The following is a 19,545-nucleotide window of genomic DNA, read 5'->3' on the forward strand; positions in this document are numbered from 1 at the left end:
TTTCTTTTCGACGTTACTTTCTTAGGTAGATTATCTTTTTTTGTATCATCTAACAATATCTCCCTATATTATAATGAAATCTTCTGAAAATTATACAATTTTCTTTCAAGTATGAATTTTCAACAAAAATTTAAACATCGTTTGTTACATCTTAAGGGGTTAAGATAAAAGTATACACATAAATTTGATTATACCTTTCCATTGGTATTGGTACATACGTATACTGATTTTTCATTGGATATATAGTGATAAATGCAATATTTTATTACATGTATATATATATACTGACGAATAGGTTTTTATTATCGATATAATACAAATTCCTTTTTTTATACATGTATTTCATTCATTTGTATATGTATTTATACATATATATGAATATGTATAGTAATGCAATTAAAGCTAATGATATGACACTTCTAAGATGAACGTACGTATTTCCATCGGTTTTAAATGTACATTGATTGCTTCTTTTTGAATTCTGATAGGTGTGAAAATCTCTTCCCTATTGCTTAGAATATCATTTATTTCTGGATTCCACTTCAAACGATTGCTATCTTGTAACCATTGATTTGCACCTAATGTTGTTTCTTTTATCGACGTTATCGTGAATGATGTAAATAAGTCCTAAGCAGGATTACAAAGGATTATTTGAAATTTAATCTCGACAAGATTATTTAAGTCAAAAACTTATTTTCAATATTAATACTTACTTTAATATCAATGTCTACAGGTACAGAAAATTCCTTAGATTCACCAACTTCGAATATGTGTTCAAGTCGTAATAGGACAGTTCCATTTTTCCAAGGTTCTAATGTGAGAATATGAACGTTCGGTGGCAAGTTTTTAGACAGTCCTGATTTCTATAAAATGATAATAAATATGACTTTTCTCTTAAAAATAAATAAGGATAATTAAATTATTACAAAAAAATAAAAAAGGAAAAAATAGCAACGTACTTCTATTGGCATTATATCAGCGTTACGCCAATGATCAATATTTGTTTTAGAGGGAATCGTAATGAAGATCGATGGACGAAGTGCTAAGTTTAATGGTATCTCTTTCTCTTTTATCGAAAAGGAGTCGAGATTGTTTGTATTGCTAAGGTAGATACAATGTGTACCACGTACAACCAGACCTGTATTGTAGGCCATTTCGTTTAAAGCTTCTTCGACACCGAATGCATCATCCTTTAGTAATCTTCTATGAAGCTATATTATAAGGGTACAGTTTATATTAATAAACTAGTAATATTATAATTTTTAAATTTATAAAATTTGTTTTTTGTTTACCATTAATTCCAATTCTCCATTTTTCATGCTGGTACCTCCTTGGGAACGATCAGTAAAGATAGAGAACTTCATTGGCTTTATTTTATCCTTCAAAGAGATTTTCGTCGTGACAGGATAATAATTTCCAGATATAGGTTCATGCAACTTTAAATTCCAAGTAGGTCTGTAATTTCTCTTACGTTTTAACATTTCTCGACCGTTACTATCCGTATAAAATTCATCCCCAGATATTAGATAACTCGAATATTTCGTCACTATTTCTTTACCAATTTTGTCACTGTGATAATATAAAATAATGTTATTAAAACATTACGTTATATAGATAAAGTAATTATTACGTATATATGATAATTTTTTTACTCGACAGGAATAGGACCAATAAGCCATTCGAATTCCATACGATTATCTTCTTTATAAACTCTGACAACTTGGCTGATCCATTGATTGAATGTTTGATGAATTTCTTCTACGTGAGGACCTGAAACGAATGTTCAAAGTTAGTTTGAACTTTTTTAATATATATATATATATATATATATATATATATTTTTTTTTTTTCCATATATTTGTGCACGTATGTATGATGGTTATCTATCGTTAGGAGTTTATTAGTTGCCCATTCATTTTCAAGTGAACTCTTCATATTTATTGACAGAGATTTACCTTTAATGACAGAGTATTTTCCTTCGTATGGTAAATTAAAGGTGGATGATGTCCTAGGTCTAAAGATATAAGCACCGGATGATCGATTTTCAAATACTTTGTTATTACCTTCTGCTGATTCATAATAATGAAAAGACTGAACAAAGACTACTTCCTTGTCATGCTTATTTTGAAAAACTATTTGACCAGATTCGTCAACGGTTATCGTATAGAGCTAAAATTTAACGACCAATTAAATAGTTAGAGATTATTTAAAAATGTTAGTAAAAAATGTCTAACACAAATGTGAATATTTTTTTCACTTACATCTCCTTCTATGGAATTTGTAGGTTCAATAAATGTTTCTTCTGTATCAGGTTTTGCACTTATTGTATAACGTTTGTAACCTAATGCTGGTAAATCAATAGCACGGAACAATAATTCTTTCGTTGCTTTACTTTTTCTTCCAGGTATTTGTTGTACTCTATCATGTATTGGTATTATTTGAGAGATGATCTCGAGATTCTCTATATATTTAATTCAGAAGAACATGGATCATTCTAGTTATTCTTAAAATCATTATTATAAAAAATATTGTACCTTTTGTATCCCAGACATTGTAGGAATTTCCTCGTACTGGAAGACGAATATAAGAAGAAATTGGTCGACTCAAAGGATTGTATACTGTTACAACGAAATTTGCATTATCTTCGGTATATGCGCAAGCACTGATGTTTAATTCCAAACAAGAGTGCATTTGGAAGTCGTCATTGGAATTATTTATTTTATTGGCCCAATGACTGTTAAGAAAAGAAAAAAATTATACTTGTGAAAGAGAGATAGAATGTCAAAAAAAAAAAAAATATTTTGTTTGTGTAATAATGAAATAGTGATGATCGTTATTACTAAAGAGATTTAGCAGCCATTTTTTCGTTATTGAATATGTTCTCGTATAACAAACGAGAATAATCACTTGCAACCAATTGTTTCTCTGTTCCAGTAACTGCATCATGATGTTGCATGACTCCCATAGCTTCACGGAAATGCTCTAATTCTTCCTCGTTTTCCTTCGAATTCGCCAAAACGGATAGTTGTTTGCTCACCTGTAAAGTCGAAAATGTAATTGGTACGTATTTGAAATTAATACGATAATTATTTTATAGATATTTTAAAGAGATTAAACGGGAATTGCAAAGATTTACTTGTAACAAATTGTTTCCCATTCTTTCGAAATATTTTATCGTTGGCCTTGAAGTAAAATATCCTGTCCAATAAGCATGAGGATCGCTTGCATAAGGAAAGAAATCATCAGATTTCGTTGGCCAAATAATATTTGCATCGTGTAACGCTTTCAAATAACAAGATGGTGTAGAGTAAAATAGGTTCACCGTTGATCCATTTAATTCGTTTCCATATCTACGATAAATGGATAAATAATTTCAATACTCTATTATATCAAAATATATAATTTAATCTTGAAAAATATTATGTTAAATTATAAATAAGTTTTGTTGCACGTAAGAGGGTCATTTAGCCCGATTACATGTTTATTTTAATATTATCAAAACTTATTCCTAACTTAACCAAATATTATTGGATCATATTATTACATGTAATATAATGATTATATGTCTTTACCTTTTATTTCATTTGTAATAATTTTTTATTATGGTATCAACGCGGTAATATAAGAATATAATTCTTTCTATCTGCTTCGAGTAAAACTTACTTGATTAATTTATCTAAATTGGCAAACCACATTTCCGCCTGCTGATAGTTAAAGTCATCTCCCATAGTGACGATAAGATTATTAGTTTTGTAAGATCTTGCTTGAATTTGTATATACGCCAAAAATAACTCCACCTGTTAACGGCCCATGAATATTTACTTACCACATGTCAGAGGTCAGTAGTCCATTTCTTTAATGTATGTCCATGCACAACGATCTTACTAATAATTTTAACTAATACGTTCAAAATGTGAACTTATAGTATTAATGAAAAAATCATTTGCTTTTAGCTTTTGATATGATTATTAGACTGATTGTTCCTAACATTGTTACTAATGCTGCTGCGAATCAAACAATATTCTAATATATTTTCCTGCCCAAACAAATATATAAGTGACGATAATAAAACGACTAAAGGAAGTTAATTGTTAATAGCAGTAGTAAAAGCAAATAAATTTTGTCGATATTATTCAAACGCGTACGCATACGTATCACACACATATATTGGCACAAGTTAAATTTGCGATTAGTGAAATCGAAGCGTTAATACCTTATCAATTTGTCCAGATTCGTAAAGTACATTTCCGCCTGTTGATAAGTGAAATCTCCTCCCATTGTCAATATTACGTTATTTGTACGGAAATGTTCGGCCTGCTCTTTCGCATATACTAGAAAATCATCTATCTGATAAAAAAGAAAAAAAGAAGTATATTGTTATATTCAAGTAAAGTAAAATATGCAATAAGAAGAAAATATTACAATTTTTCATATCGATCTCGCAGCAGCATTAAATACGTTAGAAATGTAAATAATCCAATTATATTCAATTTATATATATAAAAATATAAATTTTTTAGAAAATTATAAGGCTAAATTTGATAATAATCGATAGATTTCAATATTATTTCCATTTCTAATTTTCGTTTCGTTAGTTAGTACAATGCTTCAACAGTTTTAATGCAACGAAGAAAATTTATAAAATGAACTTTCTTACGAGAATTATATGAAATATAGATAATTATGTACTTTTGTATGAACGTTATAATCTGGGCTATCAGGATCATCTATCACTGGTTCATCGTTACATAATACGTCAAAGCAAAAGCCAGGCGGTGGACTATAAGTGTTAAACATTGCAGCAGTAAATAAGTTGGCACGATCACCTAAATAATGACAAAAATATACAATAATTCACAGCAAGTAATGTCTAAAAAAATTTTTCTTAAGATACGTCTGCATTTCTGAAGATAAAAAAGAAATTTGAATGTAATTTTTTTGATTATTTTCAAGGTTATTAGAAAATCTTTACCAAGACTAGGACTAGCCTTCCAGATAAACTCCATACTCTTGTCTTTCAAACGTTGTGCCTTGTCCTGATAATCCAAACGACCAAATAACATACCATCGAATCCCATTTGCGCGAATAAAGATGCCTGTTCTCGCGAATGTCCGAAAGGATCAATTTGCCAGCCTATATGTGGTCTAGCACAATTACCGAAAGTATCATTCAACCTCCTGCATGTTGAATAACGTTTACATTAAAAAGAAAAAAAGACTTTTTATCGCCTAATGTTAATTAATTTAAACTTTACTAATCGGTTTTTCTCTTTCTTTCTTTTTTTGTTTACCTAAATCCCCAAGTAAACTGATCGATAATAGAATGATAATGAGTGACAGCTTCATCATTCATACTCCAGGCACCACCAATGATCTCTAATCTTCCTTCGTTTATCAACATCTTTACATTGTCTCTTACATTCTCGTTTTGTCTTGACCACCATTTCCAAAAGAATGCAGTTTCAACATATATGAATCTATTGTCAAATTTCCTTTATTAGAATACATATCTACATTATTAGTAGAATATTATTCGTATTTGATAAAATTTTTCACCTTCTATCGCGGTCTTTTAGTAATGCTTCGATTGCACTATCAAGTATGTATTGAACACCGGCTTTCTGTATTTTAGATCGACCTTGATAATAAATGAAAAGTTTAATAGAAAGTATAACAGCGGTTGATCAGCAATAATACTTACTTCCAAAGTAATACTGATCGACAGTTTTCAACCAGCCTACGTCATCGTGTGAGTGAGGAACCAAATGTATATTTAATTTATCTGGTTGAATGACTGGGCATGACTAGATAAAAAAAGCAAAAAAAAAAAACATCTTAACTATATTCAGGTTCCTGATAATAAATAAGAAATATAATGAACTTATACAAATTGGTTAAGAAATAAAAACAAATGAAATAGTAATCATTCATGAGCAAAAAAAAGAAATTTTTGTAAATTGATCACTCTACGTAAAATTGAATTCTTTATGTACTTGGTATCCACAAGTTTGCTTCTCCTCCAGTAACTGTCTTGATATATAAAAGGCTTCTGCGATAAAGCATAATTGACACAAGGCTAATAAATGTAAGAACAGTAGCGAGACGTTTCCCGACATGACGAGTGACTCGCTGGATGATCCCGAACAAAACTAACGAGATAATGCGTTGGTTATATTTATATCTGTCTCTTTGAATTACGACTGACCGTTGCAATCTCGAGGTGAACAGAGAGATAAAAAGAAAAGTAGAAGGAGAAAGAATATGATTACTATATGGTGACGTTTCGTTTATTTCTAAATCTATTTTACGAATTTAATTCATTAGTTTAATAGTTTTGTATGCGTGTGTATCTGTGTGTGATCGCTAAACGCAGACTAAATAATTTTAACTAATACAATTTTTTATGTAATCAAACAAATATGAAATAGAAAATTTTGAGTGTTATTTTGAGAGATCATATCGTATTTAAACTCCAAAGTCAGAATTTGACTTTCATTGTTATATTTTAATAGATAAGATTTATTGATATTTCGTGAGGATAAACTATCAATTTATTTTCTTTGATGATTCACTCGTCACTTAAAAAATATGATAATAATAAAGAGAAAAGGATTTGATATGATTATAATTGATAAATGAAGTTTATCTGTGATATCTAGTAATTTATTGCACATTGTAAATAAGCTGATAAAATAAATGAAATAATCAGAACCTGTGAAAGAGAAACAAACATAATAATACTCTTATTGCAGATAAACGACAATTAATTATAGTATATATATGATCATTTTTTTACCTAATAATCAGATCAACATGAAAGAAATAGAAACATAGATATCATAGATAATAAAGATATCTTGGAAGATATAAAAGAGTCAAACAGATTTATGAAAACAACATTTATTCGCATGATATAATAAAGAAAACTATGCAATAATGTAACACTGTCAAAAGCATAATAAGCATAAATAATGTAACTGTCTTAATAAAAGGAGAGGTAGGTACATATGTATATATATATATATATATATATATATATATATACATATATATATACATATATATCAAGCAAAACAAAGCTGTGACGATATAAATCGAATTGCAAAAAAAATAGGAATTTTAATCTCCTTTTCAATCAATATAGATTTAATGTAATATGTAAGATTTCATTGAGCTATAGCAAAATACACTGGATCCACAATCCATAAGGAACAAAGTCAAATTATCTTTTTCTCTTTTCTTTATTTTCGATATTTCCACAGAACGGTTTTTATGATCGCTTTGTATACTGAAAGAAAATGTTTTCTATTATTATATTTTACAAAAAGAAAAAAAATGATTTAAAATTAAAAATATACCATGATAGTTATATCATTCAGTTGTCAGAGCAAGAAGTAACAGATATTGTATAAATATCTAAAAATCGGAATACACGATCGTGTCCTGTGATTTTTCAAATTTGATTGGTCGATAATAAGTTAATGACTGATCCCAACCACGTGGTGCAGTATTATAATTAGTTAAATTATGAATACTGGCCAGTTTTGGTCCTTTGTATGTATTATCCTCGTATAATTTGGTGCCTGCAAATATCAAATGATAATTATAACAAAATATCATAACAATATAATGATAAAAACTTTCAACGCGAAACTGGGGGTAACAATACACAATTACATAATTCTTGAAACTTAAATATTTTCATAATACTTGCACGATTTATTTGTGTCTCTTCGTTTTTTTTTTTTCCCTATATACATTAGATTATATAATCAAAATTATTTTCAATCACATGTTATTTTGTTACAGGTAAAAGCAAACAATTGGCGAAGCGATTAAAAACGTAAATAAGAATAAGGAAAGTAAAGAAAAAAAATTCATTAAAAGCGCATGCTTATTAACTTGCCTACTTCCGGATAAGAATCAGTAAATTTGAGTTCTGGCGAGACACCAGGTAAAAGATTATCCAGGACTGGTGTATTGCGAAGGTGTTTTATAGTTTGTAGTATATCATCCTGTGAGGCAACCATCGAAAGTAATAAGGATTTCGCTTGTGCTGGTAACTCGGAATCCTCGTTAACGAATTTAACGTTTCCATTACAATATGATTCTAATTCTTGAGAAGTCGCTGATCTTCGTCGTTGGGAATATTCATCGTTGAGTAAACCTGGATAGTCTCCACCTCCGTTGACATTCCGATTCGAAGTTTTTTCATAACGATATATCGATGTCTCGTTCTTGTAATCCTTGTAATCTTTGAAATCATAAGTTCGTAGAGAATCCGAGTCGGACGTGTACTCAGTTTCATCGGTCGACATATATCCATTCTCGATTCTAGGCTGTGGTTTATTAATTTGCTTTTCCTGTCGAATCTCGCGATTCGACCGTCTGCCATTTTATTCGTTCCCGAAAAATCAGTTAATTCGAAGAAAATTAATTCGTTAAAAAATTTCTATCCGAAATATCTTGCTCATAAGAGATAGCTAAACGTTTTGAGAAGACAAGTATGTTCTTCAAAGTTATTGCTATCTTTTCAAAATAGAGAAAGAAATATTTCAGATAAAATAATAGTTCCTATATTTGAATACGAATAATAGATCATAATTCAAATGGAAAATACATATGATAAGAGAAAATCATATCTAATAGAAATTAGATAAGATCAAGACTAATTCAAGAGACAATATTAATTAAGATAATTCCTAAACGATACGAGATCACGTTATTAAAATTCTAACTGTGTGTAAACTCTTCATAATCTCTCACCGTATATATTCTTCCTCTTCCTCTTCGTCTTCCTCCTCGTCATCTTCTGGTACTTCCTCTTCATATTTAACAGAAGTTCTAGTTTGAAAGAAACGTGTTATGTCGGTGTCAATAGGGCATTGTTGAACGATAGGAATAACTTTTGGGCTGATTTGTTTATATTGTAAAACCGGTCTACAAGTCTTCTCGAATTCTTGGATCAGTTGTTTAACAGGAACCGGTGTATATTCGCTAGCGTCGCTGTCAGAGAATCTTGCAACATCTTCCTCACGTTTAACAGATTGTTGTTTATTTCTAAATTTGTTCCTATCGTTAACAAGTACATCCTGGGAAAAGTTATTGCTGAGACGTTGCTTGATCTCTCTGTTGCTGTTAGTCTTAGTCTCTTTGTTAGTAGCGATTTGCGTGTTGTTAGCGTTAGTCTTGCTACTGAGCAATTTGTTAGAGCGCCTTTCAACGTTAGCGTTGCTTGATCTGACGCCATTGAAGCCGTTGCTACGACGTGCGTCGTTATTCAATTCAGTTTTTTCTATTGGAAAGTCGGTGTCGGTGCCGACGGCCACTTCTCTCAAATAAATCTTTTTTATTTGCGTTGAATGGTTGCAATCGTTAGTTAATTGACAGGATCGATGATGATGACGATGGTGATGATGATACCTGCCTAAAATGATTAAACGAAAGATTCGAGAAATAACAAAAAAAAACCGTTTGTCAACCGATCTATAACTTTTCGACGATTGTTATATTAAACTAAACGGAAGAAATCTAAAGAAATCATTATTGGTATAAGATTATTTTAGTCGTAGATATATATTATGTAGATAAGGCAAACAAAATCACCCGAGTCTTGTACCGATTGAATAACGTTAACGAAGCTTGCCAATTGGAACTCGACGGGTTGCTGAACTTTTACCAAAGCGTTCATCCAACATCTAACATTGATCCCTACAACGAAGAAGCTATCAAGTGCCTGTGGAATTCTAGAGCGTTCTCCTTTTGCCTTCCGACCCGTTGAATTATTTATACGCGATCGGTGCAACGTAAATAGAAAAATCAGATAGATCGAACCCATCGAACGTTCGCATAGAAATCTAGGCTTCTGTGTTTCTTCTTTCCTTTTTTCTTTTTTTTATCTCTAGCCTCGTAAACAACTTCTTGATCTTACGCAACAACGTTAATTCGAACTCTATCAAAGATTTCTTCTTTTCTTCCATAAATTTTGTTTATTAAATTGAAATGAGTATGATAGTGCACGTTATAGTTCTTTTTTTTGTAATATACGTACTCGTCATTGGTGGATTGATGTTATCTAAAGAAAGATCCACTGCAAATGGATTATAAAATGATTTGTCCGTTTGTGCAAAAGGCGATTGTAACGTCGAAAACTTGCTGTTACCATTCATTTCCTGTGGATCGTAAAAGATGTTGATCAAATGACTTCTCTTGAAGTTCGTAATAGATTATTAGTATTTTGTTTAATCTTACTGATTGATAGGAATAACCAGGTGTCTTTTGTATACCAGGTGTACTTGGTAATTGAGCTTGATCCTGATCGACGATCCATTTCTCAGATCTTTTTCGACGCTTTGCGAATATTTCAGCACCTAAATAATTCATTTTTATTTTTTTATTCGATCTTCAAAATATAACTTTTATGTTATCAACTAATATTTTTGTTCTCACAAAAAATTTATTGTCATTTCATACCCAAACATTCATTAAATATAAATATGTTATACTTAATACAGTAATATGGCACAAATTCGATACGTATTATATAATCTTAAATCGAGATATTTTTCTTTAACCGACCCGCCTTTTTTTTTTTTGAATAGCTTCTTATCGTGGATATGATATACGATCGTAATAACTTCAAATTGAAAGATTATCAACGATTGCTCCACTTTATCAGGTGTGACACCAATTTTACAAAAGTTATTATAAGATCTCACAAAGATACTATCACGCAATTATTCTTACCACGTCCTCTTTGATTGTTAAGATCACGAACAATATCAAAGAGTTTTTCAGGATGCGAGGGCATAGGCTCGATATTGACTTCTTCTCCTAGAGCCTGAATCCCATGAATATCCAAAACTTTCCCATGTGGATTCATTACACACTTCAGAGGTACTTTATCCTATTTATACATTTCACTATATATAGTAAGAAGATGTAGCATGATTATCTTCAATTCTCTTTTTTTATTTCGTTACCTTATGCATAGGAGAAGATGGTTCCTCTTCGCCCTCAGTACCTGAAAGAATGAAGATAAATGAAAAATTAGTATAATCATATTACGCACTAATAATAACTTATACACACACACTCTCTCTCTCTCTCTCTCTCCCTCTTTCTCTTTCTTAGCAAACATTAACTTTCAAGATATAAACTAAATTATAGAAATAATTAAACAGAGATTAGAAATGAAATATAAATTTTCATTTTTAAGTTAGTAACTTACCATTGCCATCATGGATCCATTTGACAGATCGTTTCTTTCTGTTCACATACATCGATTGCCCTTTGCTTTTCATATTCTTAACATCACTCAGGGATAGAGAAATTCGACGTGCCAACTCGACTTGATCCTCCACGGTAGGATGTGTAGGTGCGTAAAAATACGAAGAGGCAAACATTTTTTCTATAAAAAAAAATAAAAACAAAAAAAAAACAAAAATGATAAAAAAGAATATTAAGGAACGAGATTGTTCTTAAAAATGTTTAAATTTTAAAATCGTTCATCCATCAAGAACAATTATACATTCTGATCGAAAATTGTCAAGTACGCACTATTTTTTGCTTGCAGTGGTTCATGCGAATCGGAGGCCGGTGTAAGCAATTTTTGAAGATTGATTGGAGTTCTTTCGCCACTCTCCTATAAAAAAAAAAAAAAAATAACAAATTCATTTCATTCTCTTCATAGAATACTCGATCGTTTTGTAAATACGTTGTTAAGATCGGAAACGTTTACTAATAGACATATTGTTACCCAAATATTGTTGACCGGGGACATATTGAGACGTGTTTAGAATATCTGTGTGTATGTGTGTGTTGTGTATGTATATATATATATATATATATATATATATATATATATATATCTTTTTAACTATATAGTTGAAAGTACGAAGTTTCAAGTAAATACATTTTGTGCCAAAGAAGTTATTGATATTTACTCTTACACGCGATTGTTGTTTCATACTTAGTCATATATTATATTACTCATGTACTATTATTATTATTTGTATTTTTTAAGTTAATATAGTATACTATTATTTAAATAGTATATATTTAAATAGTATACTATTTATTTATTATTCAATACAGTATAATTATACGATAGAGATATAGTATAAGTAATAATATAACTTTTTTATATTTATACACATAATTTTGTTGTAGACAAAAATTAGATGATAGAGAGTTCGTTTTGTTTTATAATATAATTTACCATCTTTTCAAATACTATTTATTTCTTACCATATCGAAATGGAGTATTTTAGAAGTAAGATTCTCAAGAAAGCTTCTCTTGACGGGATCGTGCCTGTCTGAAGGTTTGTAACCACGTGATCGTATCACATTGTCCGCAGAAATACTCCTTTGTAAATAATTCTTTTCTTGCAAACTCTCGTAACTCTGAAAACTGCTATACTTCTGATTCACATTCTTCAAGTTACTAGACGTTATACCGTAGGATGTATTGCTTGCTAAAATGTTACGCTTGGCGTTATTGGATCTGTTAAAAAAAAAAAGAAAAAGAAAATTAATTATTATTATTTATATATCTTTTGAGAATGAAAAACTAACAACAACTTTGTACCGTAGTCAAAATCGAATGTATTTTGACTTTTGAGTTTCTTTCGTTTGGTCACACGTATTGCTATAAACTAAACGCTGAAATGCTTATGCTTTTCCAACAATAATAAAAAAATTCAAAATATATGCAGTTACTTATCTTGAATTTTCTAAATAAAAGAGAGAGAGAAAGAGAGAAAGAAAGAGAGAGAGGGAGAAAGACCTTGATAATAGATTAAATAAAAACCGTAAGATGATCCTATTTAAATGATTACGAAATTATGTCGATAATTAAAAAAGCAAAAAAAAAAAAAAAACAAAAAAATAATTAATAGAACCTTGAGCATTGATAGACCTTGGATTTCGAAGCACGAGTATGTCTCGTGGTGAGTTAGAGCCAAAGAGTTAGAGGGAAAGTTCGAACGACGCGCAGGACTGATGAAGCTTTTTTGGCGTCAAGAATTGGTTCCCTTCCAAGCGGCCAATTAATTCCGCGTTGCGGTATTGGCATCGGTACAACGAGACGTTCTGTGTAAAAGAAATGCTAAATTTATCTGTTGTAACGTAATACGGAGTAACAGCAAGCGTTACTCTCTTTCTCTCTCTCTAGCCATGTCTCTAGCAATCCTGTATTTACCGTGAAAGTATTTTCTTCTTTGACAAACAGGATACGTGATAAAACGAAAATGACAAGAGCAATAATAGTCAACACTATGAAAGCAAAAATAGGAAGATCGTTTGTCTCGTTTCGAACAGGTGTCGATTTATTATCTATTTGTGTCATAATAAATAGGTTCTAAAGCGCTTGAATATTTTTTTGAAAAGAAGAAACCATAAATAATGACATCTATATAAACGATAATAAAAGTAAAATATACGATCTCGATGCAAAAAAAAGAAAAATAATAAAAAAGCAATCATTCGAAAATACACGAGGAGATTCGCGAACGTCGATTTCCATTGGGAATTTCCTGGTTATTTTCACTCACCTAAATCCTTTCGTTTACGTATCTCTACTTCAATCTATGTACGTTGTTACAATGTACAGCATGGCTTTATCAACGATATAAATACGACGAAAGCGTAATAATTCGAATGAACGGCTTCGTGAAACATCGTATAGATCCGTTGCAAGTTCGTTACTCCGAATATTACGTATATGATTTTATCTTTTTACCGGGGGTGAGAGGGATGAGGGAAAAGTTTGTTTTTCTTTTAAAAAATTATTTTTCTGCGTTGGTAGTTTTTGTATTATTCCATGAAAATTATTGTGCTACGTCTAAATCCAAGGAACACGGGATGCGTGATCGATACGTCGCTTTAAATAGACTGTTTGCTAGAAGTTTGAGTTTCAAGCTGGAGCCAAGTAGAACGTTCAAAGATCGAACTGGCCATTCGGATTTTAAATTAATAAATGGAACGATTTTTTCCAAATCTTTCATTTATAACGAATTACAAAGATAGAGACGTCGTTATAATGACAATTATTTCCTTTTATAGGATAACAAAACAAACAACGAAAAATTAATATTATGATGTTAGTTATGTAAAGAAGATAATACAATCTTTTGTATATTAAAAATTAAAAATAATGAAATCTTAACTTTGACAAATTCTCAGAAGAATTATCGTAACACCGTAAAATCGTATGATACGTTAGAGAAGAAAAAACAAATAAAGATAATAACATATAAATAATCTTTCAATTTCAGGGATTTCGATGACGTTGAAAAAAAAGGAATTCACAGTAGTACTGAAGATATAAATAAATAAATAAATATATATGTGTGTGTGTGTGTATGCATATTTAAAAAAAAATCTCATAGACACCTCTCTTTCTCTCTTCTTCTTCAAAATTACTTTGAAAAGGAGACTCAAAGGGCTTTTACTTATCGTACGATGCTCTCCTCATTTCGATGTTGACGTACAAGGTGGTAGTCGGTGGTTTTTGCTCTCCTATCTCTCTCTCTCACCCCTCTCTCCCCTCTCTCCCTCTCTCTCTGTCTATTTCACTCTCACTATACGTTATCTTCTTCCTTTAGCGGGCTTTTCAAACGTCTTGTAATTTTTTTTCTTTTTCAACTTTACGTAACTCGCGCTTTTCGTTCTGCAGTTCCGACGAAAGAAGTCGGAATACGCAATCGTCGCTTGACGGCACGACGGCTCCCTCAAACGCAAGAGCTGAATTCGCATCTTGCAAAACTCTGCTCCTCGTCTCTGGCACGCACGAGGCGCCGACGAGAAACGTCTGAGATGATGAAGAAGAGGAAGAAGAGAATAAAGCGAGTGAATTGCGAGTATAATAATTATCCGAACACTCGTTGGTAAGCATTGTCTCTAATTGATTAACATCTTTTAAAAAGAAATTTTTTTATGTCACGTAATTTATAATATTTTCTAATCGTTTTATTCGCGTATGTGTTAACGGATAGAGAGAGAGAGAGAGAAAGAGAGAGAGAGAGAGAGAGAGATAAATAGAAAAAAAAAATGAAATGTATTTTTACATCAAACACGAACATCCACCGTGTACTTGTTTGGATATTTTCTTTTTTCTTTTTCCCTCGAGATATTTAGAATTTCTCGAGAATAATAATGTTATTATTCTCTAAGAAGATACAGGAAAAAAGAGAGAAAGAGAAAGAGACAGAGATTATTCACCCTTTTCATTGTATATCTTCGCCTACATACGTGAATGAGTTTTCTTTGAGAAGTCGAAGAAGAAGAAATGGTGTTGAGAGAGATAATACGTTGTGTTTTCGAGGAAGGATCTATCACAACACAAGTGAAATAAATTTCTCTCTCTCTCTCTCTCTCTCTCTCTCTCTTTGGCGTATGATTATACGTTCCTGATTTTTTTCTTTTTTCCTTCGTTTCTCTTCTTCTCGTTTTCACGTGATTATCGTGATAGATTATCCTCTCTTTCTCTCTCTTTCTCTCTTTCTCTGTGTCTCTGTTTCTCTTTGAATCAAAAATCCACAGCGTGTCTGGGACACAGCGCACTTACATGCGGTGAGTTACACACGCTCGGCCCGTGCTTTATAATAGCGACCAACCGTCGCTATACCGACTTCCCGACTGCCTTGGCTCGTCTTCGGTAAAAATAGACCATCGAAAAGCGACACCTTAGGAATCGGTGGCCCGTTGTGCCGTCACGACAGATCTCGCGTTCCTCTGTCTCTTTTTCTCTTTCTTCCTCTTTCTGACTCTGTACGTTCGATGTTCTTCGCTGACTTGGCCCGAACGACTCTCTAAGAAAGTTTACACTTTGGGGTAGTTGCCCTTGATTCACCTTAGTGAAACAATACTTTGTAGCAATGAAAATGAAATACTGTTTGCTAGAAATAAGGAGATACTGATAAAGTGTGGATTGAAAGGAAAGAAAGGAAATTAAAGATAATGATTTTCCTTTGGAAATATAGTGTTTAAAAGTAACTAAATGAAATACGTGTTGTGTATGTATATTCTGTAAATACTTTTGACATAGTTTGAAATATCAATGATGAAATCAATAAATGATCTACATTCAAAACATCTGATATTTGTATCGTTTGTATGTCTAGTTAGATTTTTTGTTTTCTTTAGAGTGACAAAGTTATTGAAATTATTATGAGAATACTACACTTATTCCCAGTCATCGCTATTAATATCCATAACAATATCTGTATTTTCTGTAGGTATGTCGTCTTCCGCAGGTACTTTTTTATTTATTACTTTTGTTTTCTTCTTTGATTTTTTATTACATCTCTTTACAGATATATCGTCTACTTTCTCTTCTTCCGTTCCTTTTATTCGTAATTCAAAGTCACTTTCTTCTTCGCTACTCATATCTTCTTCGTTTGATTTCTTCCTTTTTAGTTTCCTTAAACTTGGTAAATTATATTCACTAATTTCATCATTTTTCGTTAAATGTTTTAGTTTTTGAGCTTGATGAATCTTAATCCAGGAATTATAAAATTTCGCTAAAGCTGTACCCTGAATTTTTATTTTATTTTCCCAATTTTCGATTTCTGTCATATTCTTCAAATCGAATATCTCCTTGGATCTTTCACTTTCTATATGTTTTGAATTTTCTTCTATTTTTTCTAGCAATTGCTTTACCTTTTTACAATAATTTGCAACATGACAGTTTTTCAAAAATGTTTTCAACTGTAATTAAAAGATTTATAAATTGGATAATATATTATGTATTGAAAATAATAGAATAAGATGCTATACTTACTTGTATTATACAAGGAACATATAAATCGGGAAAACATATTAAGTGGCTATCCTTTGCTGCATTTTCCAATATTAATCGATAGATAGCATCAATTATACTATCTTTAAAACCATTCTCTTGTAACTGAGACTTAGACATTCTTAATATACAAATTAAAGATATTGGTTTCATTGATACAGCTTTATGCTTTGTATTAAAATCATAAGATGATAATATCTGAAATCAATATTATAATATATTTCTTGAAACGTAGATATTTTTTATATGTATTAATTAATTACTATACCTCCAGTAGAAATGGTAAAATGGGTATAAAAGTATTTGTTTCTTTAGAAATATTAGTTAACATTTGTAAACAGTGGAAACGTAAAGGGTAATATTGTTGAGTTGGTATTACTTTAATTGTTCCAATAATAATCTGCAAGTACACAATTAATAATTACAATCTATTTATCTAAATAATTTATGTGTAACTAATATGATCACATACATACCTGTACTAAAGGATATAACAAAGAATGCAACATTGATTGCTTTTTTGATAATGTTATTAACTTAGACCAGAAAGATAATGAATTTATATACTGCCAATTATATACTGCTTGAAAATTTTCCTATAAAATAAAATAATGTTATTATTTGAAATAATTGATAATAATTAAAATTATATAATTACCTTTTTCTTCAAAGTTATTGCATTCCTTAAATGAATAGCAAGCTGTCTGATATATAAAAAGGCATGACTGTAAGCAAAATCACAATCTAATAGATAAATCTCTGTTAAAGAATGTCTCATAAAATTTATTCCTGGCAAAGTGTTCGGTGATACGAATTTGGAATTTTCTACGTACTTTACGTACATTGACTAAAAAACATAATTAGAACTTAGTTTTTACATAATTATGAAGATCATTCTAATATAAAAAGAAAAATATAATTTTACCTTTAATAATATTTCAAGTATAGATTCTTTATGACTAGTTGCAATACGTAATATACATAAAAATGCAACAACTCTGACAGTTTCTTCGCCAGTCGACCAAAATTTTAATAAAACTCTCAATAATGGTTTCTTTAACGAGGAAAATGATTGAATATATGGTAACATTTCATGTAAATGTTTTAAAAGTATTGTTTGAATGTTAGCTGATGAAACATTTCGTAAAATCTACCAAAAATATTGTTATTTTAGTACAAACATTGCTGCACAATTATTTATGTTATAAATATTAAAACTATACTAACCGTAATTAAATCAGTTAAATATAATTTTAATGAACCTTTCACTTTAATAAATCTTTTGCATTTATGTGCTGCAAAATGTGCATTAGTACCCAGTTTTAAAAAACGTCTGAATGCATTAGGTAAATGCATTATACATAATTGAATGACTCCATTAAATACTGAAATTACAATTGTTATGATTATGATGCATTTTCTAATTACAGATGCATTAATTAGATGTATTACTTAATAAAACCTACTTGCACTTCCTTCTACTTTAAATTTTGTAGCATTTTCATCTTGCGTTTCTGATACAGTTTGCAACGCGGCATGGAAAGCTTCGACTGCAATTTTAATAGACTTGGATGTTCTAACCAAATAAAATTACAAATAAATTTTATAATATATTGATAATACATAGTTACTTCAATAATTAAAAATATATGAAAACATTACTTGTCATTCTCAATATTATTCTGCCAAACTTTTAGTAATTGCAACGTAACTTTTATTCGACCGCCAGATGGTATACCGTTATTATCTTCAGGTTCAAAATCACTCTCATCGCTAGCAACCTATGATTTTAAAATACATAAAATATAAAAGTATATTATTACAACATATTCATATTTTATATTGCTGTTTTAAATATATATAGTATATCTATACCTCTAACTTATCATTAGGTTTGTGGTGTAATACAGATTCATTATCACTATCAGCAACAGATTCATTATCATCATCGTTATCTGTATCGGATAAATTAAAATCTAATAGATTTTTATCATTTTCTTTTAAATAAGAATAAAATTCTGGATCTGTTTCCTTTAGTTTCATCAATGATTTCTTGTGTTCTTCTGGATCCATATCGCTATCACTGCTTTCAATATCATCGACTTTTTTAACCTTTTTATTGCCTGATTATTAAAACCGTAATTTAGAATATATATATATATATAATAGGATATACATATGTAAAATAATATATAAACACCTGTTTTTTCATTCTGCCAATCATTATCCTCATTACTATCATCGTCTTTAAAATCCTCTTCAAAAAATTCGTCCTTAGAAACTTTACTCTCAGACTTTTTTCTTTTTGTAACAGATTTATTTGATTTTTTTATTCCTTTCTTCATCTTCTTTACTTTCATTGTGTATTATTAAAACTAAATATATAAATAATTAATTAGTAACATAATCAATCATTGATATTTTCAAATAATTTAAAGAGAAATAAGTATATTTAATATTTCGTTTTACCTAGATTATGTTACTTAGATTATGTTGTTTACTGCAAAAATATGTTAGTAGTATTTAACAGGTACAACACCACGTGGTTAACTCATCAACACTGAATAACCATCACAACAGATAGACAAAAAATTAATTCAGTTGAAAAATATCATAAAATACTCATGAGAATTGACTTAATGATTTCTACCAATTAAATAATCATTTTATCGATGGACGTATTTGCACATTATGTTTGGTTATAATTCAATGAGTTTCCTATCTAGATGTCGCTGTATTATGGT

At 30.2% G+C, this 19,545-nt stretch overlaps 3 protein-coding genes across 7 annotated transcripts; all 3 read right to left on the minus strand.

Moving 5' to 3' along the window:
* Positions 1-320: 320 nt before the first annotated feature.
* LOC122636941 (lysosomal alpha-mannosidase) lies at positions 321-6,171 on the minus strand. Of its 2 annotated transcripts, none has more exons than XM_043828642.1 (17): positions 5,994-6,171; positions 5,702-5,804; positions 5,557-5,638; positions 5,292-5,477; positions 4,973-5,178; positions 4,690-4,826; positions 3,664-3,797; positions 3,137-3,350; positions 2,841-3,037; positions 2,535-2,734; positions 2,262-2,461; positions 1,956-2,169; positions 1,653-1,770; positions 1,293-1,569; positions 960-1,211; positions 714-863; positions 321-627 (listed from the first exon to the last, which is right to left on the minus strand). In XM_043828642.1, exons 1-17 carry the CDS (start codon positions 6,114-6,116, stop codon positions 403-405), a joined length of 3,018 nt encoding a protein of 1,005 aa, XP_043684577.1. In that variant the 5' UTR covers positions 6,117-6,171; the 3' UTR covers positions 321-402. The 2 variants fall into 2 exon arrangements, with proteins under 2 accessions (XP_043684577.1, XP_043684578.1); XM_043828643.1 differs by lacking the exon at positions 3,664-3,797 and adding an exon at positions 4,214-4,347 and having other exon boundaries at positions 5,994-6,170.
* Positions 6,172-6,884: 713 nt separating this feature from the next.
* On the minus strand, positions 6,885-15,871 carry LOC122636945. Of its 4 annotated transcripts, none has more exons than XM_043828655.1 (12): positions 15,253-15,403; positions 12,250-12,505; positions 11,560-11,644; positions 11,231-11,410; positions 10,983-11,023; positions 10,747-10,906; positions 10,252-10,370; positions 10,052-10,172; positions 8,767-9,427; positions 7,907-8,388; positions 7,359-7,583; positions 6,885-7,288 (listed from the first exon to the last, which is right to left on the minus strand). In XM_043828655.1, exons 2-11 carry the CDS (start codon positions 12,250-12,252, stop codon positions 7,417-7,419), a joined length of 2,019 nt encoding a protein of 672 aa, XP_043684590.1. In that variant the 5' UTR covers positions 12,253-12,505; positions 15,253-15,403; the 3' UTR covers positions 6,885-7,288; positions 7,359-7,416. The 4 variants fall into 4 exon arrangements, with proteins under 4 accessions (XP_043684590.1, XP_043684589.1, XP_043684588.1 ...); XM_043828654.1 differs by lacking the exon at positions 15,253-15,403 and adding an exon at positions 14,463-15,184; XM_043828653.1 differs by lacking the exon at positions 15,253-15,403 and adding an exon at positions 14,454-15,184.
* Positions 15,872-16,006: 135 nt separating this feature from the next.
* Positions 16,007-19,469, minus strand: LOC122636946 (nucleolar complex protein 2 homolog). The gene is made up of 12 exons (XM_043828657.1): positions 19,271-19,469; positions 19,002-19,176; positions 18,677-18,924; positions 18,464-18,582; positions 18,268-18,377; positions 18,029-18,186; positions 17,727-17,951; positions 17,460-17,648; positions 17,278-17,397; positions 17,070-17,201; positions 16,784-16,999; positions 16,007-16,710 (listed from the first exon to the last, which is right to left on the minus strand). Exons 2-12 carry the CDS (start codon positions 19,159-19,161, stop codon positions 16,186-16,188), a joined length of 2,202 nt encoding a protein of 733 aa, XP_043684592.1. The 5' UTR covers positions 19,162-19,176; positions 19,271-19,469; the 3' UTR covers positions 16,007-16,185.
* Between the last annotated feature and the right edge of the window lie 76 nt (positions 19,470-19,545).

This window comes from Vespula pensylvanica, chromosome 24 (genome assembly GCF_014466175.1).
Source record: "Vespula pensylvanica isolate Volc-1 chromosome 24, ASM1446617v1, whole genome shotgun sequence".
NCBI lineage: Eukaryota > Metazoa > Arthropoda > Insecta > Hymenoptera > Vespidae > Vespula > Vespula pensylvanica.